This window comes from Mastigoproctus giganteus, chromosome 2, assembly GCF_048544385.1.
Source record: "Mastigoproctus giganteus isolate SK-2022 chromosome 2, ASM4854438v1, whole genome shotgun sequence".
NCBI classification, from domain to species: Eukaryota; Metazoa; Arthropoda; class Arachnida; order Uropygi; family Thelyphonidae; genus Mastigoproctus; species Mastigoproctus giganteus.
Window position 1 is genome coordinate 91,538,221 of NC_143576.1, and position 26,321 is coordinate 91,564,541.

A 26,321-nucleotide genomic window follows, 5' to 3' on the forward strand; every position below is an offset into this window, starting at 1 on the left:
GCAAGAGGCGAAAGGAAACAATCATCCCACCCCAAATGGGATTAGCAAAAAATTAAGTCCAACAACGAGTTCTGAATTCTAACTCCGAAAGCCAGAGTCACTTTTAATTTCATATAGCGTTCACAGTTCAAGTTCCTTAACAAATTTCCGAAATTCAATAAATATAAACAGCGATGAAACCTGGCATCTTTCTATATGCAAACATTATACTGCAGTCTTCTCAAAGCAAAGAAATGTATCCCAGCTGAAGTAGAGTTGGTCGTAAAAATACTCCAGAAGTGAATTGGACAGGAGAACCAAAGCTGATCACTGGATTAAAAAGAGCTAATCTCTCACCTTAAAGAAAAAATATCGTCAGTCATTCAGTTGTCTCACCTCTACATAAATTTTGTAAGGCATACATAAAGAAGGAGCCTGTTTTTCGATGCACCGTTTCAAACTTTTCTAAGATAAGTGATGCTAAACTTTACTTTGAAGTTTTCGAAGGATCACAAAGCGGAGAGCTGCAGCAAGATGATAATTTCACAACTCTCTCTCTCTCTTAGAAAGAAGAGAAGGTTTGGTTAGCATTCAAGAGTGTTGTAAAAAACCCAAGACATTTATAAATAAAAGGACTATGCACAGATGGTCAACAACGTGTTTTCTACTGTAGTTTAAAAAAAAAAAAAAAACAGGGTGCGCTAAAATGATGAACCTTCCACAGAACGCTGTTGTAATGACTGAAGACAGCGGGGAAAAGACCATGGTAAATGGAATTAAGCAGATTACTGTAATATTTGAAAAGAAATGGGCACAAATTCATCCAAATGAAAAGAAACTGTGGTGAATCACTGAATAACGGGTTACATTACCAACTCTTAATACTCTGCAGTGAAAACTGTACATATAATTCTTTATTTTTCACAAATCCATGACGTGATGAAGTCATATTGTAGAATGCATGAGCACTTTAGAGCTAGCAAACAGTTCAAAAATGTGCTTTAATACCCATTTTAAAAATGGTGAGTAATTTTGGACAGTCAATGAACTAAAAGGCGCTCGGATTCATAAGCTAGAATTTAAGACAACAGTGTTTAAATAGGACGTCAAGACCTTATTTAATTTGTAGTGAAGTGCGAGAGCGGAATAGCATAACTCATGACTGTCAAACTCCTCTGACCTATTGGTTGTGACAGAGTACAAACAGAAAACAAGAGGTGATTTTTATTGAAGGCTGAATCAGTCCACAAATTTATTTAGAAATATTACGCTTACTGCCCTTCTGATTTCATTTGATCAATAGATAACCTCAGAGAAGGGATCCACATGCAGGTGGCACCAAATTACAAATAAATAGCACGATACAGATCAAAGCCCTTTCAATTTCACCATAAATGAAAAAGGGACAGGCTATGCAATATGACAGCTCATTTCCTGTAATAATCTTACAAGGAAACCGTCAACGTTGTCAAGTCGAAATCTCAACTGAAATTTTTCCCACTTATAGATCGAATCAAGCAGCTCTTGCGTCGACAATTATCTGCACAAATGCAGATAATTGTCATTTTGAATTTATGTCGCGGAGAGACCCTCAAAAGGGAAGGAGAATCAGATGGAAATATGACTGCAGGGATGTCTAAAGTCGTCTTCAATCGAAGCTATAATAGACAACCACAGGAGGAGAAAATTGTGTTTTTACGTCTCGTACAACGTGCGAATCGAACCCTGAATATGGATATCAGAGATTAGCTCCGATGCTGTTAAATATCTGTAGAACAGGACCATTTGACCTTGCGTCAGGTAAAGAAAAGAAATGAGAAAGTGAGTAAGATGGAATGGTAAAAAAAGATGATGGCAAAAGACAGTCGATGGTTGGAATAGTGATGTGGCATCCCAGTAGCGGACTGCAGCGTATTGTGAACCCATACACAATTGAACTGAAATTGCTCAAGAGCATCTAGAGCTATTAGCCAGAAGATTTGGAAATTGAAAAGTTAAAGTCTGCAGATAGATTCCTAACATAAGAGATAGTAGGGAAACCGGAAAGTAGGCCAGGCAGATATTAGCCGTTAATCTTCAAATAACAGGGGTAGGGTAATTACAGTGAAATTTGTTTTGGCTAGTTAGACTAGAATTCAGCAGCACCTAGATAGAAAAGCATTCTTGCATTAGATGAAAGAAGGGGTTGCAAAGATAAGACGCTGTGAAAAAGGGAAGCCCTCAAAACTATCATGGTGTAAGAATGGAGATAATTACAGAAGAGAATAGGCTAATGTATGATTAATGTATTAGAAAGTGAATATTAAGTAGATCGTGCCATTTATTGGTTGGCTGGTTGCATCGAGGATTGCAATTAACGTGAAAAATATATACTTTGGGTTTTATTATAGTTGTGAAAGAGAGAGAAAAAAAGTAGGCTTAACGAAGTAATTGATAAAGAGGGGGAGGTAAAATGTCAAAGTAAGATAAGCTGAAAATAAATGGTTAATAAATCCAATAAAGGAGGTAATTGTGTAGAAGAGATTTAATTGAATGATAGATGGGTCCCTTATGAATTACAGGGATAACCTAATGCAGATTTAATAAAAATTTAAAAGAAGTGCGAATTAATTATGAAATCCTCTACATTTATTCAAAGGGCAATGTATTGGTTAGAGCTCATTTTTATATTGGCACGATTTTGTATTTTACATTTATAGAAATTGAATTTTTTGTTGGAGAACTATAGGTTTGGTCGAATTAAGCATCAATGATTGATTGATTATTACATAGTGTTGAAAAGAAATTTTAAATCAACGAAAGAAGAATAATGATGGGAACTTTAAATTGATCATTTATTAATGATGGTTCTCGTTATGTATGCATCGATGTCAATAGCCTTGTTGTACAATAAATGTTTATTTTATTTTTCATTACTTAATTAAGATTTACACAATTTGTACAGAGAATAATCTTCAACTCTTGGATCTTCTGGCCATATAGAGTAGTAACATAGCAGACATGTTGCATTGGGGAGGGACTATTGTCTCAGAGCGCAGGCAGTATGCACCACTTCCATAAATGCAATATGGCCTAAGTAGCCATTGCACTTAAAAACCACAATAACAGTGCTAAGAAACAGGTGTGTAGAAGGATATTAATACAAGATAAAGACATTGCACGCATAAGAAATAAAACAGAGAAATCTCTAATAAAAGTCTCTTTCGTAAATTACCCCATCAGCACCTTTTCTAAACAATTCCACACCGAAGGACTACTTTTTTAGGTATATCAAATAGGTCTCCCTGGGTTCGCCATGGCATGGACTCAACAAGGTATCGAACTCATGCCACAATTTTTGGTCCATATCAACTTAATTTCTTTCCACAACATTACGGATCTCTATTCCAAAGAGCTCGTTCCACCTCATCCCATCCTACAAGTGGTGAATGAGGGAGGCCACCAACGTAGTAGGCGACCTCCCTCATTCACTTCCGTGTTCCTAGAACCATATCTGCCCTTGTGACATGGCACATTGTCTTTACTTTATGGATGGATCTATTTGCACATAGATACGCTGCAGCCATGAAAGGAAATTTTATGTCAGAAACTATATCCAGATAACTTGTGGGATTTAAATGTCGCTCCATTAGTAGTGCCCAGTGTGTATACAAACTCCCCCCCCCCCCCACCTTTATTATCGACATTTGGCATTGATTCATGTGTTTTTGCCATATTCTGGTCCTCCCATCAGCGTGAAACATCAAGTACCGGGATTTGTCAGACGAAGCAATATTTTTCCAGTACTCCAGCATTGGTGTTCCTGAACTTAACAAAAAAAAATACTTATTTGTTGAGTTCAACCTGATTCTGAAATGCCTCTCTGGTACTCACTGTTATGCTGGGTTGTTATTTAACGATTGTAGCTGTTTTGTTACCCTGAACGTCTTTTCAACCTCCGTTGGTCCATTGTATGAACGAGCTGTTTTTGACCACAGGCTCGCCCTTGGCTGGATGTTATTGTAGGCTATATAGTCTTATGAATATCTCAGAAACTGAAACCCAATCAGGAATTCAGTTTCCTAGAAATTCATTCCAGGTCATCTGGTGCCGATTATCATGTCACGTTCAGAGGCATTAAGTCTTTCCCTACTTGTTTTATATTGCATGATAAGAACACGTGATTCTCTTATTTATTTCATGACAAGGTTAGGTATACGCAATGAAATGGCCACTCACCTTGTATCTTTCTTGAAATAAAGTTTCAAAAATTCAAAATGTAGCGTGACCATGATTTGTACGTTTCATCACTAATAGCATAATTCTTATACGTCATTGACACAATATTGCATGCTGCCATCAATAAGACAGAACTACATGTCGAACATGGATTACAGTTACCAAGAATCTGTTCATCTTTGGATGTATGGTAATTAAGATCAATTGCCAATTTTAGAACCACTTAAATAATATGCCTAACTCATCTTGTAACAACATTCCTTTAATCTCGTTGTGGACCTGCCAGCCTTTATAACATCATCAATAACCACTCTTATTTTAAAATTACTTTCTTCTACAAATTAACCATCCCTTTCCCTCAACATGAATTGTTGAGAGGCTTACATCCTGAAATGGATTGATAATGGCTGCCGTTTACCTTTTTTTTTTTTAATGCATTATAGCAACCCACTTTAACAAATTATTCATTAAACGTGAGGCATTTCAATTGATTGAAGATCCCACGAAAGTGAAGTCTGCTCTCCCTCCCTTTTTTTTTTAAATAAATAGGGTTAACTATCTCTTCCCAAAACCCAGACCCTTGGAATATGCACGGAACGAATAACCCCCACTCTAGAACCGATAAAGGGACAACTATAGCCCATTGGTATTGGGTTTTCAACGAAGTGCTTAACAGCATCTTTGGTTTCCATACCTTGAACATCCATAAACCATTTATCGCCGTGTACAAGATGAAACGCTTCAGTGAAGCTTTGTATGGTCAGCTTGGCTGTTTTTCTGGATGAAAAACCAAATTATTCTCCCCCCCCCCCTACCGTCTTGACAACAAGCCAAACATTTTCAATGTTACATCGGTTGATTGTTAAATAAACTGAAAAAGATGGCTGACATTATATTACTTTTGATTCATATAATAAATGTTTCTTATGAATAAAGTGTACATTCTTCACATAGAAAATAATAATTAAATATCCCAAAACCTAGTAAACTAATTGACTACCTGGCTACATTTCGGAACGCTCTTGTGGGTTTTATCATCAGACCAATATAATATTAACCTTCCTCAATGTTGAATTTCTCCTGCTCGCATGCAATGTCAGGAGAGGTTCGACCTTGAGAGCTCTTGTTTAGTTTAATCGTGCATTGATGATGGATTCCAAAATAAAATTCATTTCTAGGTGTTACGACGTACAAATATGTGCATCTTCTTTGTTCCGCTGAATATGTAAAAACAGATAAAAGAATTGGCCACTGCAACCAAGTGGTCAAATAGGAGGTACGTCAGTGCACTCGTTTGACGCGAGTTGATCGTGGTTTAAGCTAGCATGGCTGTTGAATACGGTGCTGTTCATAAGTGAATTCCTGTGGCCGTAGCAAGCAAAGACATAAAATTTAATTGCCATTTATAGATTTTATTTCAGTGAATGCCACCGTGCATATTTTGGACCTGATAATATTGTAACCACTGTACGACCAAACCAAATAAATAAGCACCTTTCTCCAACTTACATTTCATTTCTTAGTAGCACGAACGTTCACAGATCGAAAATTATGCCACTAACTTTTAAATTTAGATATTTTTTTGTCCGACATGCACTTGCGCAACCAGAAGACCTACCAACCATTCCCATATGATCTCCACGTATGCAGGAGAATCAAAAGGGTATGGTTGGTATCTAGATACTATACTAAAGAAGTATAGTTGGTTCGCCACTCATTTAGAAAGGTCTGAGTTCGATTTCCGAGGTAAAATAAAGGTGGCCTCTTTTGGAACTCTAATGAGCAGATTTAGATTGGATGAGAATAAAAGTTATTTTAGTTCCTCAGCCAGTAAATATACATAATATTAAGATCATATGCCATACCATAGCTAGCCAATGTGCCGAGGAAACCTTTATATGAATCCTGAGTTTTCCCAAAAGACTCTCCCATGCTGCTAGAACGATCTTAGAGTTGGAAGTTTGAGACTTTTTCACTGGCTACATATTCCCGATCTTGCACCTTCGAGATAATTTAAGATGCATTTTAGGGACGCAAGTTTAAATTAAAAAAAAAAAAAAAATAGCCTTATTCATGGTGATGAAGAAATCACAGTTGAAGTCAGATTTTGGGATGAATAAAATTCATATAAAACTACTATTTACTTTCAACAAGATGCTGCTCTCTATTAGCTCTGATCAAACACGAAACTGGCAATGAATCTTCTGACTATAACAGTGGCAGTTCCTGAAAATCTTTTCAAACTGGTTAAGACAAAGGATACTTTGTGTCCTTTCTCTTAACTAGCTCTATTTGAGGTTAACAGCCCTTTGTATATGAATCCAGAGTTTTTCTGACTTTCTCTCACTCTTTAAATCAAAGGCAAACGCTTTATCGAGGAACAATATCTGACCATTGCCATAAGTGGCAGCTGGCAAATACGGACGCAGTTTATTCATTTTACCCCCCGCCAGGAACAAGCAAAAAGTGAGGGGTTGCAAGGCGGGCTTCAGTAAATCTAACCGTCTTTTTTAATAACAAAAGGATCAAGTGCTTTGCCCTGTGACCTGTGCCCACGAGCACGACAAGTGAATTATATCAACTCCCTGCCGGTTTCTAAGAATGACAGCAGTTGGTTCGATAATTCTCGTGCAGCGTGCTGCGTCCCTACCGTGCCAGTTATGACGTCAAACGACCTCAGTGTTCCGGAGGAGTATTGATGCTACACTGTTGCTATTAGAAACCTGTTCATTCTGTGTTTATTCCCCGTAGTTCCTCTCCCCCCCTCCGACGTCCATCTTGTAATCACAGACATCTAGTCCTCCTAATTACTACAAAGGGGTGTTTTTTCTTTCTTTTTTTCTCTTCGTTCAAATTGTAGACACTGCCTGTTGCGTATCGATTTCTTACGGACCGCCCGCTCTAACAGAAGAATGAAGAAACTCGAGGACAAACATTGTCTTCACTTCAGAAACTCTTTCTCTAAGACGACGCGTCCATTCCCCCTCCCCTCCCCCACTGAAATTCTAATAACTCAAACCCTCAGTATTTGTTCGGTTCAAGTGACTAATTAAAATATGCAACTGAAATTGCAGATAATCAATTTTCCAAGCTTGGAATTTAAAAACAAAACAAAACAAAGAAACCGCTCACGACAGTAGACAAATTATTAAGAAACTGTTTAATATTACTTGAGAAAAGTCCTTAATATTTCGAACAGCTAACTGTACTTCAGCCAAACATAAATGCAGGAATCCAATTATTAAAACCATGATCCACCACCCTTATGTTATAGCAGAGAGAATGATGAAAATCACAGGCCAATTTGACCTCTAGATACAAATGGAGCTTTTTTTGTCACGTCATAGACAAAACAACGTATACGTAATAAACCTCATTTTCATTTGTTGTTGTAGTAGGGTTTTAGGAGCATCAGCGACTAAGGCCATATTGCTCTTCGTATACTGTCTGTAAATTGCGTGTGTTCTGAGGTCGATTTTCTGTTTTGTTGGATGAAAAACCCGAATTTCCGGGAGAAAAAGCCACGCTACCCTCTCTTGAGACCTCAGCTTATTTCGACCCGGTGTGGGGAGAACGACGATCCTATCAACTATGCTACCCACAAGGGCCATTTTCATTTAACTTCATACTGAGAGAGATACGATATTTGCTACCTCAACCAAAAAATTCATAAAGTTTCCAGCAGTTACAACTGGTGCTATTCTCGAGTGGAACTTCTTTTTACTTATGTGTGTATTCCTCTTGGGTTTCGACGAGTACCACTAACTCTGTCAGGAAATATCTTTACTTAAAGCAGAATGTGCACCCCATTAAGCGAATTTTGCATAATCTACGTTGAACTGCTAGCTCTTGTGAGCAACAGCTCACAATAAGTTAATAGTAACAACATAGGTATTCAGTTTAAGAAACTGTAGATCGATTTTGAGTGATAAAAAACCAATCAATGTATCGGCCCTTATCGAAAAGTGACAACTCAATCATATTTCGTCCACTGGATGAAAACTCAAGAAGGTTCCTGGAAGGTAATTCAAGATCTAAACTCTCATACCTCACTGGTAAAAAGTTTAGAAAGATTTAACTTGTGCATTTCATCTGTTACTTAGAAATAAAATTAGTGGAAAGTATAGGAATCACTTTTTTCTCCAACAGTGTGGTAAATCATCGGCATACAAATGGTGGTTGGCTTTGATTTTCTCTTTTTATGAGTCATTAGCAGCTTCAGCCATAATACACCAATTCGAAGGTATACCAGTAGTCCTAAACATTTATTTCCAACTTCCTTAACTGATTTTACTTAAAATTTTCTGGAGGACAAAATTAATTCATATATACAGATCGTTAAAAATCGTAATTTCATTACAAGGATGAATCAAATGTTATTTTTTCTACAATCATTGTACTATTTTAGATTCAAGTAACTCTTACACTACTTTTCAGCTCCTTTCTTAATACGCATCCTTCAACGATTCACCAATATCATGACAACACTGTGGAGAAAAATTTTGGTTGCCTGCTTAACCATCCTGCAACGTACAGTGTACCTCCTGTCCGGTAAGAGAATCGGTTTCAATGGTGCATATAAGTGACAATCTCTTAATGTGAGGTGGTAGTGGATTACTTTCTTACTTTCCTATTAACGCCAATGTATATGAAGCGTGAGACAGCATATTATCCTGCTGAAAACAGGTACCGCTGGACAGATATCCGACCGTTTGCTTCTAATGACTAGCGTTACTTGCAATACCTCTTGCTGTCCACTGTGGACCCTTTTTGGTAGGATCTCCCACGATGATACCGTTCATATTTCAGCTGATAGTACTGAATGGAACATTTTGGGCATTGGCCACGAAGGATGGCACAGCTCCTTGCTGCTTCATTTGGTTTCAGACTAGAAATAACACATTCATTGCTTGTCAAGACGCCCTCGAGGTATCATAGTTGGCTGGATCGCCGTCCTCCCCGTATCGGATGGAAAACACCTAATTTCGAGTCCATCAATGACGAGAGGAATTTTTTGGGCAATTTTCACAACGTGGCTGACTTAATCTCAGGAGAGGGTAGCATGGTTTTTTCTCCCAGAAAACCGACATCAGAACACACACTGTTTACAGACAATATGGCCTTAGTCGCTGATTCTACTATAACAACTTGTCAAGATACGTGCAAGACACTTCTATCAGCCAGTAGGTGCTATTGATGCATAAAACTAACACTCACATACAAATTACAGCAAAGGCATTCTGGGACAGCCGCTAATTTCTTTTAAATCAGTCTTTCAGTTTCTGCAATGCAACCTTGGTCTTGGTGATGTCGGGAGGCATCATCCACTTACGGATACGCTCTGAAATATCTACTTCTGCCAGTGCGACAGAAAAGATACACAAATTTTGTTATAACTTGCGTTATATCAAAGAAAATTGTTTTCGTTTGATTCACCCTAGTAATAAATGGGTTGCGTAGCAATTAACTTTTGAATTTGCATACTGAGCCCTTCTTAAAGGACTGAAACATACGTTCATTTAGTAAACACTGCCCGTTTCACAAAGCTAAATCCATTCACGTCAAAGTTACATTAGTGTGCTGAATGCACCGAGAATTTCCAATTTAGAAACTTCAATCAAAAGTAGATGGATGAGTTTGAAGAACATGGCTTAAGCTAATCTAAAACATTAGAGCTCATGAATAATCAGTCCAAAGAACACTGATAAGTGCAAACTTACCATCTCAACGGAGCCATAGTGTCTGCGACTAAACACGCCACGTCTGGTGGACAGGTCAGTAGAGGACGAACTGAAAATAAACAACGTTATTCATCAGACCACAACTAGTGAAAAAAATGCATTATAATTCAAGAAGAATTTCGTATTCTCATTCAATTATACACAGTCACACTGATTTAAAATAAGAAGTATTATTCAAAGTATTTAAATAAAATGCCGTTAACAAGAAAACAGAAAAAAAAAAATATTAACCAGTCCCCAACTCTTTTACTTCTGTACACCGCTTGGCTGATCACTCAGATAAAATAGGTTATTTACAGTTCGGTATACGTTTTCTTAGAAGACACTACCCGACAAATTATGAGAAACCAGTAAGTTCAGAAGCTGCTGTTCAAGCGGTGAATAGTATTTTTAAATATATAGCTTATTCATCTATTCTGGTGATGTTATACAATTCAGAAAGATATTAGGAACTTGGACAGAACCGTAGATAAGGTATTTGTCTTTAAGTTAAATATAAACTCAAGCCTTAGCGGCAAAGACTGTTCTCAGTCTTCAGTTCAAGTGGAAAGTGGAAAAAATCGAAAGCAGGTAAAGCGTTTGATTTTTTTTTACTTTAACTACTGCGTTAAAATACCCCTGCAGTCCTAAACAAAAGGTACAGAAGTCAACTTACAAATTATATTCTTTTCCTATTAATGATATGAAAAACAATCGTTATAAAACTCAAATATCTTTTGTTGCCTTTGAAGGCTCATTAGGAACAGTCCTTTTATCGCCAGAAATCAACATTCGTATGCATATAGCAAGAAGGCACTGCGCCTGTACTTGCATCTCAAGTATTAAAACCAATATTCTTCTTCCCCCATCCCAGTTTAGCGATTTTGATGGATGAGAGTTTCATCCATCAAAATCGCTAAATCTCTGCAAATTCAAGAAATCTACTTCTCGGTTAATAAATACTTTCCAACATTTTACTTTCTATTGAATATTGTATTTCGATATTTTCAAGCTGAGCGTGAACAGCTGGAGGCTCGTGTTATTAAGGAGTAACTCAAATTTACCACATCAAACCCACCTTTTGTAAAATATAATTAAACAATCCACATCATATTTTGTAAATTTAATTATCGGTCCAATACAACCGAGTATGAAATGCTTTAGGTTATTATAATTACCAATCACGAAGTCAATATAATTTTAAACCACTTGCAAATCTAATTCACTGCGATTGTAAACTGAAGTCTGTTAAACTTTAATATTTTGTAAATAACGATCACAAGTCTTTGGACGCTTCTGTGATCTTTACATCTCCAAACTATTCTGAACTTTTTAAGACTGTACGAATATATATTTTTGAGAAAAAAAAATTAATGTGGTTACTGGTAAATCTGTTGTCTAAATGGAATATCCGAAAAACAAATTTAATCTAATATTCGATTAACAATACCATACACCTCACATCAAATACAATTAAGGATTTTATTTGCCACCCAGATGTTCTTGAGATTTTAAAGGCATATCCTTTTTAATAAAGTCTTCTTAAACTTACTTCCTCTTTCTTAAAGAAGAAGAAGAATGTTGGCTCTCAAATTAATTGAGAACCAACCAAATGTTCTGGAATGAGCCAAAAAATAAACTATGTAACTGTGGATAATGAAGTGAAATCTTCTAAAAAAAAAGTTGATGCCTTTTTCAAATTAATTTCGTAAGAGGACGTTAATGAGGGCCACTCACGATAGAACCATCAATTGCGATGATTAATGGTAAAGCTGATGTCCCGAATTCTTGGTGAATGTAATCGTTTTATTCCTCTCCAAGTCTCTGAGAAAGTCATCTACGCTTAAGCCTAAAACGACCAATTAAAATGATCTATTTTTATATTTAAAGGTGTCATTTCTCATCATGCTTTCAGCCACACTGATACGTTATCACTCCGGATTCGTGATAGACAATTCCATAAATCATGATTTAAGATGATTTCTGGAATTTTCTATTAAAAATCTACAGATATCATGACATTAATAGCTTGAAGTGTGGTCTATTTTTTCCCTGTGTGACAATTTCTGAAAGTAAGCGTATACTGACTCATACGTTTTCCTCTAGGGGGAAGATTATTATTATTCATTCAAAGGCACTGGACGCCTACTGTACCCTTAAAAAGCGTGACATTTGGTTCGTGAGCACAAATGTAGTTTACTTCTAAAGCTTTCCAATATATCACTAGGTATTACTGAAAATCAAATGAACAATAATAATTCGAAACCACAATGATCATGGCTATTGTCATTTTTATTTATCTGTGTTTGAGATATTGCTATCATATTCGAAAGTTTGTCTGAACCGGCACTGAAAATAAGGCATCGTGCGAAATAATCCTACGTCTCTATTGTTTTAAATTATTCATACATAATTCCTGATCTCAGATTCTGTTCTTAAATGAACGGGAATTAAGTTGTTAAGCTCCATAAAGTATATAAATTAAAAAGTATATCTTGACGCAGTGTCGTCAAGAATTTACAACACAGCTCTTCATTATACAGGCTTAAATTTAAAAAAAATATATTTTATTTATAATGAAAAATCAAGTAAAAACTTTGAAGGAACAGACTACAGATATCTCCTAAGGGAATGCAGGAACTAGAGAATAAACCAGGACTTAAATCGAAAGGTCAGACAAAGATTTAATATTCGTGAAAACTGGAATTGAGTAGATTACAAACCCATGCGAATGGACCGATTACTAGAAATAAACCTTCTTGTTTTATTAGCACCCTAGGGATAAGTGGCCGAGTAAAATGGCCAATAACATGATTAATATAAGAAAACGCTTCTACGTGTAATTCTGTGTGAAGAATTGATACACATTTTATTGAAAGAATCAGAAAAAAGGAAGAAAGTGTGTATTGGGTTTAACTCAGTCGACTGGTGTGTCCATCACAATTTGAAAAACCCCCTCCTGTTGTTTAATTGCAAGAAAGTCCATTCACAACTTAGAGCCGAGTCGTTGTCTTGTTGTAATATAAAAACTTCTTCCACAAAGTCGAAATCCAGAGGATATTAAATTATGTGCAAGAATGTTTTTATAGCCTTCTTTTCTTAGAATTCCTTCGACTCCGACAATGTCACCCACTCCAGAAAGGCAGAAGCAACCCCATATCATGATGGAACCACCACTGTGTTTGACTGTAGGCACTAAACAATATGGAACCAGTTTATCCTCTCACAAACTCTACGCTTGGATTCATCAGTCCACAGTATGTTTTTTCGCTCTTAGCCCAAACCAACATTTCTTTTGATTTCCTGACACAACCATGAAGTCAGGTGCAGTAAGTCGTGGACTGTGTTTAGAAATCAATGTTATGGTCTTATCTTGTGCTTGTATTACGCGGGATCCTGATCGTGGTTTGTCCTTTAAACTGCCAGTCTCCTTGAATCGTCGGATTCAAGGAGACTAGTCGGAAAAACGTAGTTTTTTATTTTCCAATACTTCTCGTGGAATAACTTTCTTTATACAGAGCTATAATAGCACTTCTTTTTTTTTCAACAGTCAGTTCCTTTTTTTTTTTGCCACGTTTATCACGGCTGTTTCGATTTTATAAGTTACAGCTCTTAATATAAATTGAAGAGTAATGCAAAGCACTCTAGAATCACCTACAATTCTTATAAAATATTAAAATAATACTCCCGCTTTCTAGAATATTTTAGAATCATCTGCAATGTTCTACCACATTCAGGAGGCTTCTACACTTTTCGAAATATCTCGAAATTTCTTAAATATTATTTAAGTTTTCTTTTTTATATATAATAAAAATTGGTAAACAAGTTGGTTCAATTTTAATCAAAAAAATGAAACATGATTCGAAACTTTTAGGCGGGGATGTACGTCATATATTTGGCCTAGTGATTATCCTAGCAGATGTTCATATGTTATAATTTCACTAATTTCGAGTGAGCTAAATGTCATCAAGGAATATGCGTATATCTGTGTTATTGCTTCTTCAGAGAATGACATATTTGTAATACAATAAATAAAAGAGGAGTTATGGTGTCGTATTGTGTAAATTAAACCACATACCGGGCAGATATTGTGTATTACCAGTTGATATTCAATAATTTTAGTAAAGGAGAGATTAATTTATTCTTATATACATTCAGTGATCACTGAATTACGACTACCTACCTAATGCCATGCTACATCAAGCCTTTCCACAGTGTCGGAACAGATGATGGTTGCGTATCCATACTCCTCACTTCCTGTTCCAAAACATCCCACAGGTGTGATGTTCAATTGCATTGAGGTCAAGTGAATTTAGAAGCCAATCAAAATGGGTGATATCTTCACTGTGTTCTTCGAACCACTCGTGCAAAGTGCGGATTCGATGACGCAGCGCATTATCGTTTTGGAAGTTACCGTTTCTGTCCGGGAAAAATTGCAATTTAGTGGGGCGCACAGTCTCCTAAGAGCTGCCCATAGACCTCACCAGCGACACGTTGGTCCATACGCACCAGGAGTCCTAGTTCTTGCCAGAAAAATATATCCCCCACAGCCACATATGGCTGTAGGGGTATGTTTTTCCACGGATTCATGTTGCTTGCGCTACACACGAAAGAATCCGTCGTCGTGTTGCACCAGGTATTTGGACTCATCCGACCAGCACACGTTGAACACTAGAGGATCGTTTCCAATCCTCTAGTGTCCGACCAACGTGTTGTTGACGCCAGATAATTCGCCGTCAACAATGATCAGTGGCAAGGAGAGGGGTATCTCTTGGGTTGTCTGCTGTAGAACCCGATACGTCTGAGTGTGATCTGCGCATCGTCATTTGGCGCACAGTGGCTTGACGTTGAGCCTGCATAAGGCACTGCACCCTTCGCCCACCACGAACATCCACCTTGAATAATCCTTTACAGTTTCTGTTTGTGGGAGGTGGTTTGACCCGTTCGACACCAGTCTTTGTACATCTTAACTACAGCGGCCGCCAGCAACCGATATGCCGTTTCCGATATGGAAGCACTTTAAGCACGAGCTCCACAATAATGCCCTTTTGAAACTACGTGATATGTTTACCACATCCCATAATTGCTGCTTGATCAGTTTGACTTGCACGACCTGATCCAAATTACCATTGCTCTATCTTACGAAGCTTTTTATACTGCGAGCTATGCGGCATAGTCCATTATGGATGGGGGTGGTCATAATTCAGTAATCACTGAATATTATTATTATCTGTTTATTTCCACGCTTCTTTTTATGCAGAAAATTGTTTCGGCATGTCCACAATAATCAGATAATTATCAGCATCGGAGGAAACAGAGCCAAAATAAAAGATGGATTCATTTTCCGCTGAACCGGACCCGAAGGAAATGCATTAAAGTGTGTGCCAGTTTTCTCTCAGCGCTTACAATATATCTTGACTAATGAAGACAGCAAACAGTGCTTCCCGGCACCATCGACATCTTATTCTCTCCTCAACGTATCATGTAAGTGCAGCGCGCATAAACCAATACCCTATCTTGGTATCGCATCCTCTCTGAAAGTTGATGTTGGAGAAGAGCTGTTTTGCCCTACTGACTTCCGATGATTTGTCAATAACTCACGGCCTGGTAGAAAGATAGCAGCAGTGGTAGGTTTCCTCTTGCAGAAAGAAAACCTCTCTCTCTCCTCCCTCATTTTGACAGAGAAAGAAACGTAGCCTTATTGCAGTGTCCTCAAATGGCGAGAGAAGCGCAGACACTCCATACAATACTGTATACTACTTGTCTTTAAAACTAAATGTCCAAATAAATATCGAGTATTGCACTTTCCACCATCAGCTATTTAATAAATCTCCTGTTCTTCACTACACATAGTATATTGGTTTAGCTACAACCGAAAACAGATATTATGTCAGTTCTGAAAAGGTGGTTGAATGGCAGCAATGATAAAAAAAAAATCTGCTCAATAAAATGCATAATAGATGAAATTATCTGAATCCTTGATCAGAATAGTTAAAATTTTTTATTTTAAAGAGAAATAATGAAGCCTACTTTCCAAGGTACACGAAATGATAATGAGGCCGTTTTCTGTCTTCTTTCAATATGATGGGTCAAAATATAAACTCTCCCTTTAGAGTGATCTTGTATAGTCCTCCTACATAGCACAAAAAGCATTTAACGTCTTCTAATCCAATTTGAATTTATTATTAGCATTAGACATATGGCGCAAGGAAGTCCGAGACTTTTGCTGAACTAGTCAAATAATAATAAACCACCTATTTGACTCCCTCTTTCCGTAGGTTCCTATCCAATTGACCTTTGAATCTCCCCAAGCTGTTAGCCTCAACCACTCATAGAAGAAACTTATTCCATCAATTGATAACTCGCTAAATAAAAGAAAACTTTCTGCCACACAGTCTAAGCCTTTTCCCCCGTAATTTGAATTCATAACTCCAGGGATTCACATCTGGTGAGTATGGGCTTTGCACACCCAGGGTCCTGAGCTGGATATATTAATTCTTCTCTTCTGACTGTTGCTCTCTCTCTCTCTCTCTCTCTCTCACCGGGTAATTCAGAATTTTTTTTCAGCTGGTGCAGCATAAGCCTCGGGCTTTCTTGCACCATATGGCTAATAATAATAATGGCCTCTAGCTCTGTAATCAATTATAACACTGAAAATATCACCGTCATTCATTTTACTCTCTCTCTCTTCTCAGAGCATTATACACTTCAAACAAATATCCTCTAAGGTATTCAATTTCCAAGCTCTGCAACCAACATATCTGAAATCTTTTCTCATATGGACGCCCCTTTTCCGATTTTACCAGGCGCGTTAGCCGTCTTTGGACCACGTCAAGAAGCTCAGAGTCTTTCTTTAGGCGTGGCCTCACAATAGCTTTATACACTGGAATTATGACGTCCCTGTCTTTAGAAGCAAATATTTGATCAGTCATCAATAGGACACCATGGTCCTTCCTTGCCACCTGTCTACACTACTCGGAGATCTTCACGTCCGACCGTAACTCCCAAATCCCTTTCTTCCTGTACTGTTTTTAATTCAATTCCACCAAGTGGATAAGGCCTTGCATTTTACTGCCACTTTTCTGTCCATCCCTGAAATCTATCAAAGTCATTCTTAAGAAACGCTGATTGGCACTGATTATTAACTACTCTACCAATCTTGACATCACACCCTGTGTTTATCTGATTTAACTAGCCGGCACGCACGAGAATTCTTAACGAAGTAGTGCTTGCAATCTAAATAACTGTCGCTTCTTTCAAAATGGAGAACTGGAACAAATTTATAATCCCTCCCCACAGACACTCCACGTCTGCCAAGGTATCCAAACACTCCTTTGTAAATTTGATTTGGATCGAACGGTAAACTGAAGCCCACTATTTCATTTTAGACAAGCGGGCTAAAAAATGCCTTCGTAGTTAACCACGGTATTTCGAATTTTTGAAGTTATTTTCAGTATTAGAAAAAATGAAAGAGCCTTAATTAGATGCAAAATAAAAACTTGGCCTAAGTAGAAGTAAAGGCTTTCAGCAAATCAGAAAAATAAAGTTAGAAAATAAATACATCAACGGATATGTGTGAGCATGCCATAAATCATGTTCTGCTGATAAAACGACAACTTGGACAATTCGGATTCTGAAGTATTCCTATTAAGCCAAAATAATTCTTTGAAAGCCTTTCATTTAAAACGTATTTCCTAGTCTTAGATAAAATACGTTATCTTCGAAACCACGTGTTGTATTATTTTACTTAAGATATGTTATTCCATATGAAATAATCCAGGATATCAGATTTAAAAGTTCTGATTTTCTAATACTTCAAATAATCAATTTTGTGACACAAACACGTTCACATTATCCAATACAGAAATTCCGAGTTCGTCATTTATTGATGCATATTTAAATTATGATATATTTTATATTTTCTGTATTATAAAAGGCAAATACAAGCTTTCTCCTCCTCTGTCAGTTGCTCACAGTAATTATTTAACTATTTGAGCCACTGCCGTCGAGCGAATGAGATTCTCAACTTATTGAGTTCGAAGCAGGTGAAAACCTTAAGGCAATACTGGGAGGAAAATTCAAAACAAAATGGTTTTCGCTCAGAACTGCATTAATAAGTTTGAAGCCATAATATTTCAAGGCTTTTCCCTCACGACATTTCCGCTTTTGTCCCTAAAATACACTAAGAAAATGAAACAGTAATCGAGAGTCTTGCATAAATGACTTCTATTAAGTACATAATACATGAGGATCCTAATGTACGGTAATATACGTATTGCGTGACATTTCAGGTTCGATTGCTTATCGACCAACGCACCCTACAGATTAAAATCACTTTCAAATGATATTTACCAAATCTTCACCATGTGATGCGTAGTGGAGCTTCCTAAAAGGAGGTGTTCAGAGGAAATGCGTTAATTTATAGATATAAAAATTGGTACACGGGTTCCTAAGAATATTTCAAATAAGTCCTACAAAGGATTTAGTACTGTTCCAAATTTATAGCACTGTTTCTGTCGGGGCATAACCAAAGGAGCTATGGAATTGAGCCAAAACATTTCCCCAAGGACCAACAAAACATGGTATTTATCCAACTTCTCTTTCTCTGAGAATGTCCAAACGTACTTTCTTTTCATAAACACTCTCCTCCAGCGTGTATTGGGACATATTTCCACAACGATGAAACAATTACGCAACAAGAAAAAAAAAAAAACTTCGATCTATTCGCAAGTTGGCACGTCACGAGAGGCACTATCCATGGCCTCGCCATCTGATTACTTCACTGAGGTAGATGACATTACTTAGACATTCTTACCACCAACGCTCGACTGTCTGTTTAAAGATATTATCATCATCTATTCATTTCAAGGAACAGTTTAGTCCCTAAACAGCCAATAGGCAAAGAGGGCATGACAGAAATTAAAATGAATCCATCCCAGGGAGGTTGGAATATGCATTCAAGAAATGAATTAGCGTAAGAAGTTTGATGGAACTTTTTTCTATATCGAAAATGACGTGCTTGCATATTCAGGAAACATATACAGTTTCATCAGTATATATGTTTCATTCAGGAAACATATATACATTTCATCTGGAAACATATACAGTTTCCAGATGAAAACATTTATAGTTACGTGTGACTAAACACTAGGATATCGTCAATACTTATTTACTGATTATAAAAGTATTTACAAATTCAGGCTGGAATTGCATATAGTTTTACATAGAGACAATGAAGGATATCCTCTGTCTCTAGCACTGGTCATTTCTTCTGAAGATGCAAAGCGTGTGCTGCAGCATGACTACTGAAAATTTAATAGGAGGATGCTACTTTTCTTAAGATAAATTGGGCATCACAATTATTTCGCTCCTGTCCAACATCGGAAATACTGCAGTGCTATATCTCAATGAATTGGTAAGTATTCTTCAGTGTGTCTTTCCAGTAGTTATCCTCTTTGCAAAATTTGTATGCACCTATGGCGATCTTCTTATAGAGACTAATTGTGTTGGATGGGAACATGTTTTTGCACACATTAAGTTGTTGACTGTAGTCCGGAGTGGAAGTCTCGTGCGTCGTAGTTCTGTGCCTGTCAAGCTTGGCCATCTAATAATACTTGAAACTGAGGGCATGTCTACGATCCCTGCGATGAGTTTTGCTGTTTAAATCTGCATTTTCCACGGGATTAGACCGAAGTTGGAATGGATAAGCGACCTAGGATCCAGCATTCTAGTCCAAAGTATCTGCTGAGTTATGCTTGTGACTTTCATGTAATCCAAGTTCCTTCCAAAAATTAAGGCTTCGTCCAACGTAAGGTTCAGGTCCGTGTGAGCGGGAACTTTCTTTACACGGGTGCTGCCTATTTGGATGTCAGTGTTGTTCTTTTTTTTTTGTCACTACCAGTTGAGCAAATTTCAGTGGGGTATGCTCCGGTCCAATTGAGGTTAAGTAATTCTGAAGCAACTGTATTTAGTGATTTGCGCTTTCTTGCACGTAGGGAAACTATTTTTTGGAACCTTTAGAAATTATGAAAAAGTTTATATCGTCCGTATAAGAAGTGGAGTCTGGAAATAGGACCAAAAAGAGACCTCCCTGCTCTCTCTTAATTTTATACGATGCCTGAAGATTTTTCTGGATGACTATGCCTGATGACCTCCAGTACTTTCCCCTCTATGTTAAAGTATCTTCTGATTACATGTATTAGAGAAAATAATGCCAAGTCACATGTTTAAAAAATTCTATTTTAATGAAACTTGGGATGCCTCGAGAATTCTTTCTAATAGAACTAAATACAAATTTTCATGACAATCCAAGGAGGAGCGAGGTGTTACATGTGAACGGATATAATCAAGATAAATAGGCGCTATATGCATTTAGTCCATCGCAATCTTAAATTGTGACCAGCAATCAACTTGACGTAATACGAAAATAAGCACTTTGTCAATTAATCATGCAAAAACTCAGAATTTAAATTATATTTCCTCTTTCATTTATGCAGGTACAGAACAGAAAATCAGAGAGTTTAAAAAAAAAAAAAATGTACGTACAGTGGTGGACAAAAAAAACTGCATCATTTGTGAATTTTGCAAATAATGTGTTTTGCGCTGCATTGCGGGTTGCAGAAATGTTCGAAATGCATTTGTTAGATGGGATATATATCTCTGTGAATGAAATCCAATAAAAAGACTCCACCTGATATACCTGATTTCCATAAATATCTTCCCAAAGGGGAAAATGCGTAGTTAATGAAAATATGAGAAATCATGCAAACCAAACATACATTTTACTGCATTTACGTGTACAAACTGAAATGACAAGTTAACGTAATAGTATTATGTACTGTAAATCAGCAAAATAAGTCCTCAATTTTTGTTGTTCCTCCTCGAGCTGCAATTACAGCCTTGCAACGATCTGGCATAGAGTTAATGAACTTCTAGATATACGGTTGCCCAATTTCGTGGAACCACACCCGTACACTGCTCTCCTGCAGCTAAATCTTACTTGTTGGCTTCTGAACAATTTTAGCCGACATTATGTACCAACAATTTTCAATAGGGTTCAAATCTGCTGTTTCCTAGCAAGTTCTACACTGTAATGCCAGCATTTCTGAGGTATGACTCCACCTTAAGGGAGAAAAACGAGGAAAAATATTGGTGGAAGTATGTTTTAAGCCTTGAGAGACAAGAAAAACAAATTCATCATTAAATCTAAATAGCATAAAATTTACCAATATTGCTGTGCGTCAAGGTGCTGAGTCCTGTTGAAAAATGCAGTTTTGGACGTCTGTGTGGTGATCCCTAATAACGGGTTTCAGGCACGCCTCCAAGAGAGCAGTGTAGGTTTCTGCATTCACTGTTCCGTTAATAAACTTAATTCGCCCCACCCCTTTACTCGTTATGCATCCCCAGACCATCTGATCGGCGGGGAACTTTACAGTCGGTGTTATGCAGTCAGGATGGTATGCCTCAGATTTTCGTCTTCTGACATATCGCCTCCCATCTCCACGGCAGCTATTCAGGTAATTATGGGAACTCTCCCGCTTGATTTGTTTACAATCTTCCGTGGGCTCTGCTTCAGAATCAGAAAGAAAATACCAACCTGTATTCTGGATATTGAGCTTAATCTCACTGCAGATGATAAGTGTGAAAAAACAAGGTGTTACAATGAACTGGTCAACATCTGGCAAACCAGGTGGAATAAGTCGCCACAAGGCACAGTAACCAAAAGATTCCTCCCCGAAGTACAGTTTGCGATGACCAAAACTGCAAGATCCTGGTTCTCTCTCAGCCTTGAAACGTCCTTCTTGGTGACCGGCCATGGCTCCCTGAATGAAAAGCTGTACCAACTGGGGCTTCTCACTACCGACCTGTGCTTTTGTGGAGGTAAGGAAAACTGGTACCACCTTCTTTTTGACCGTGATTTGTACGAGGATCTCAGAGATCAACTTCGGAGAGACATTCTGAACTTCTCCCCAAACAATGTGGATCAACTAATCCAAACTCCAGACAATCTCTCTTCCCTGCAGGCCTTTGCATCTGGCATTTTTACCCGGCGAAAGACCTTGTATGCCAATGCCAACCAAAACCAGACAAATAATTCTACAGCCTAGATTTCACACTTGTGAAGGGAAAGGCTAAATTCAAATTTTTAATTTTTTTTTTATTTTATTTATTTTTATTTTAGTTCGGGTTTGTTTTTTGCTAAATTTGCCTTGCTATCAATTGTATAATATATTACCTGCACACACCACTAGCTTTTTTTATTATTATTATTTTTTATTTTACAATCTGCACCACGGGTAGTTTTTCCCCCCTCTCTTCCCTCTGGAATGGGCCCCCAGAGGTTACTAGCCCACCTGCTGACAACACCAGGTGGGTCAGAGTCTCTTTCGAGACGGTACGTGTTTTACTGGGACTGGCCCACCTTCCCGTGGTGTGGACGAGTATCCAGAATCATCTGTCCAGGTGATTGATGCTTCTGGGTAGCCAAGCGGCCAGACACAACAACAGAACGCACACAAACCTACGTCACACACATCTGGCCCATTCGTAGTGATACTGTTCTTCACAGAAATACGAGGCGGAGTTTAACAAACGTTCTAGGTGCCACCCTTACATATACACATGTCCACATGCAGGTTGAATTTCGATTCGTCAAAAAAGATGGTGTTCCATTACTCTTTTGTCCATGAAACATGCGTTTTAGCCCAAGCAGGTCGCTTCTTCTTGGGCCGATACGCACACAGACCACATTCCGAAAGCCGTCTTTGGATAGTTCGTGTACTTGTTTCAACACCTTCTCAAAGTCCAGTTTTAGATCATGGCGATTAGGAAGGCATAGCCGTTTAAAATATCGATCTTGGGAAGGTGTAGTCACTCTCTTACGGCCTGATCCGGGTCTTCTCTTCACATCACCGGTTTCACGCTTTAATTTCAGCTCCCGGGATACTATTAACTGATGGCAGCCTATTTTATCAGCGATATCACGCGTAGAAAGCCCTTCCTGGGACAGAGCAACAGCTACACTTTTTTTTCTTGGTGTCAACTGAACATATGGAGCCATATTTACACCTCCGCAAAACAGGATACTAATGAGCGTGTATACCCTTCCAACGCCGTATTTATAGAAACGGCTGATGCAGTACCTTGCAATTACTGCCTGATGCAATAGAAGCGTTATCTGACGCACTAACTTTGCTTTGCGACAAACAAAATGACTGTAATCAAACAATATCTTATACGTTTCACTGCAAATTTTACTTTTTTAAAGGTTATGCAGTTTTTTTTGTCCGCCACTTTTACGTAAACAATTTGAGGTTTCATCCTTGCACAAGAGATATCCAGCATTCTGTAAATGAATGGTTTTCAGTTACAAGTAATAAAAGCTACAATATACTAAATATTGGCCCATTTTTAATCTTCTTTTCTATGGAGTTTATAGCGATCTCAAAAAGAGGAGACCTCCAAACTCATCAAAAACTACAAAACTTGTAGTTTTGGATGTTTTTCCTATCAGCCTTTTGTTATAATCCTGACTAGACAATGAAGTGCACAGAGAAATCTGACTGAAAACTGACTTTAAGACAATGTAAGTTCATACAGAAGAAATCAGTAATTCTTTAAAATAACTCTACTACACAAACCTCCTTGTATTTTCACTAGTTACCCAACCTACAAGAGGAATTCGTCCAGACTCACTACTAGTAAAAATAAATACATTTTATTTTGTACTTCTGGACGACCACATCTTCATGTGGTCATCCGGAAGTACAAAATAGTCCGAGGGGTTCACAAGACAGAGAGAATACATAAAAGACACAGCACTATGTTTGGTAGTCGTTCGGGTTTGAAGCATAGTCATTCAAAGGGTGCAAAAGTACACAGCCACTTGTACTTTCCAACCCTCAACGCTTGACCACTCAGCTACGGCAGCCATAAAAAAAACAAATACTGTTAATATTAGTAGTGGAAAATGATGCAAGAAAGGAAGCTTATACTGAATCAGCCAAAAAATAAAATAAATTTTCCACATCAGCTGTTCATCCCCTCCAATCGTTCGTGTAGTTCTTCCTTAAATTTATTCAAACTTTCAGAATAGATGGAAGATTGTTCCAAAAACCCAACACCCGCTGGCTGAATGCAAACTTCTGAACATTTATCCTGCAACCATCCTTCCTAAATTTGAATGTATGCCCTCCCCATCATGTGTGTGCACTCTGAGCAAGAAGAATGAAATCAACATTGAGAGTTCTCAATGCATTCAAAACCTTAAACTCCTCAATCAGATCCCCTCGGAGGTTCCTATTCTCGATATGCTGCAATTTGTGGAATTCTGAAGCCTTTCATGGTAAGACCACCCTTTTGTTCCCCTCACCAATCTCGTCGCCTTTCTCTCTGCGCCTGTTCCAGCAGCTCTACATCCTTCCTAAAATGAAGCCCTACCACACCTGTGTGCAGTACTCAAGATGCGGCTTAATACAGTATTTCCTTATACAATGGGATAATCACCTCCTTATCCCTGCTAGCAATGTTCTTGTATACTATAGACAAAACCCATGAGCTGTCCTGGCAGCCTGACTGCACGATTATCCCCAGGTCTTTTTTTTTTTTTTTTAATTTTCCATTACCCTAATTGTAGTACCACACACTTGGTACGTCAATCTAGGACTACTTCTGTCAATATTAAACTTCAATTGCCATTTCTCAGCCCATCTGCCAAATTTTTCAGAACTTGTTGCAGTAGTGTAGTCATTAACTACTCCGCCAAACTTTGTATAATCTGCGAACTTAGGCATTGAGCCTGATATACCTTGATCAATATCATTAATAAATATACAAAACAACAATGGACCCAGCACTGAACCCTGGGGGGGCGAAATGACATTAATCCAAGAAGACCAGTGTCCATTAACAACCACTCTGTTCTTATATAGTTAGGGAAGGACATTACGTGTTTATTTTCCATTAAGATAATTAGTATATTTAATACCACTCTTATACCACGTGAAATTAATAATATAGTTTATTAAGCTATTCGCCTAAACGACTATATATTAAGGTAACGTTTCAGGTATCTTACCGTACCCGTCATCAGATCGTGCTGGTGGGAGAACAAAAATAGAAAGCGTTACAAATTTGAATATAATTACCAATATTACGATCACAGTTTCCGTTATTACCATTACAATTACCATTTGCAAATAAACAATTCTAAGTTTGGATTATTGTTACAATAGAACCAGATATTAAATTAGGTAAATACAAAGAGATTAACTTCTTACCTCCTAGCAGACTCATCTTGCCGATTCTCCCAGAAACCTGATGTTCATACAGGCAAGAGGCGCTGCCAGCAGTTAATTTATATGTGAAATGTTGTAGCTTCTACAATTACTTCCCTGAATCCTTCCCATTTAGAATTTGCTGTTGATAATATCGTCAATAGGTCCCACTGCATAGAATTGAAAAATTGGCTGAGTCCACTGTAGACCCCTTTACAAAAGCAAAGCCTTTCCCTTTACCGTTAACAGTAGTTATGTTTAATTAAACCCGCATCAGCACACTGTGATACCTGGCACCCAGTGGGTGTTTAACCAGCAGATTTTTAATGCATGAAGAATCGCTGCTGATAATCAGATCGAGAGTGTTGCTTCTTCTTGTTGCCTCCCTAACGTGCTGCTTGTAGAAAACAGCCATTAGTAAACCCACTAAAGTATTGCCAGTGTGTGCGCTACCAAGCTACAAGCTCCAGTCAATATTTGGAAAGTTAAAATCCCCATTATAAAACATTTTGATTTACTGGCTCACTTTATTTCCCTGTGTAGTTCTTCGTTGTATTCATCGCAATCATTCAGCCTATAACACACTCACACTCCTTACTCTCAGTTTTTCCAGTGCTTATATCAACACCAAACTGACTCAATATTGCACTGAACACCCATGTCTATAGATGCACGGCCTTTGATATAATATGCTTCTTAACTAAGAATATAACCTCACCCCTTTCTCTCCTATCTGTCTTTTCTGTACACATTGTACTCCCCATATTCCAATTCTACATTCCTTATATTTGAGTGACACCATGTCTCTGATACTCCCCCCTCAAATGCCTGCATTTAATGACTTGATGAGTACTTGAAATTCATCTTATTTATTATGCTTCTAGCATTGGTATACATACACTTCTTCTTACTCTTAGTTATTCTAACACAGCCCATGTATTTACTTGTTCCATGATGGTCTACATCAGCGCTTGAAATCACTAACAGCTTGCTTTCCAGACTGCTGCATGGTCCAACAGAAGTGCCAGAATCACTTTCACCTCTGCCTACGGTTCTAGTAAATCTATTAGTCTGTGTATTCTCAATAAATAAATAATTCTTTTGTTTATACTCCATGATGACTACACGG

General features: G+C 37.7%; 1 protein-coding gene across 5 annotated transcripts in view; it reads right to left on the bottom strand.

Moving 5' to 3' along the window:
- The window catches only part of LOC150089422 (GTPase-activating Rap/Ran-GAP domain-like protein 3), a 503,165-nt gene that overhangs the window by 126,334 nt on the left and 350,510 nt on the right, over positions 1–26,321 (bottom strand). For all 5 annotated transcript variants that reach the window (XM_090389444.1, XM_090389443.1, XM_090389447.1 and 2 more), the window contains exon 2: positions 9,918–9,987. In XM_090389444.1, coding sequence (XP_090245570.1) covers positions 9,918–9,987 — 70 coding nt within the window. The remainder of the gene's footprint in view (positions 1–9,917; positions 9,988–26,321) is intronic.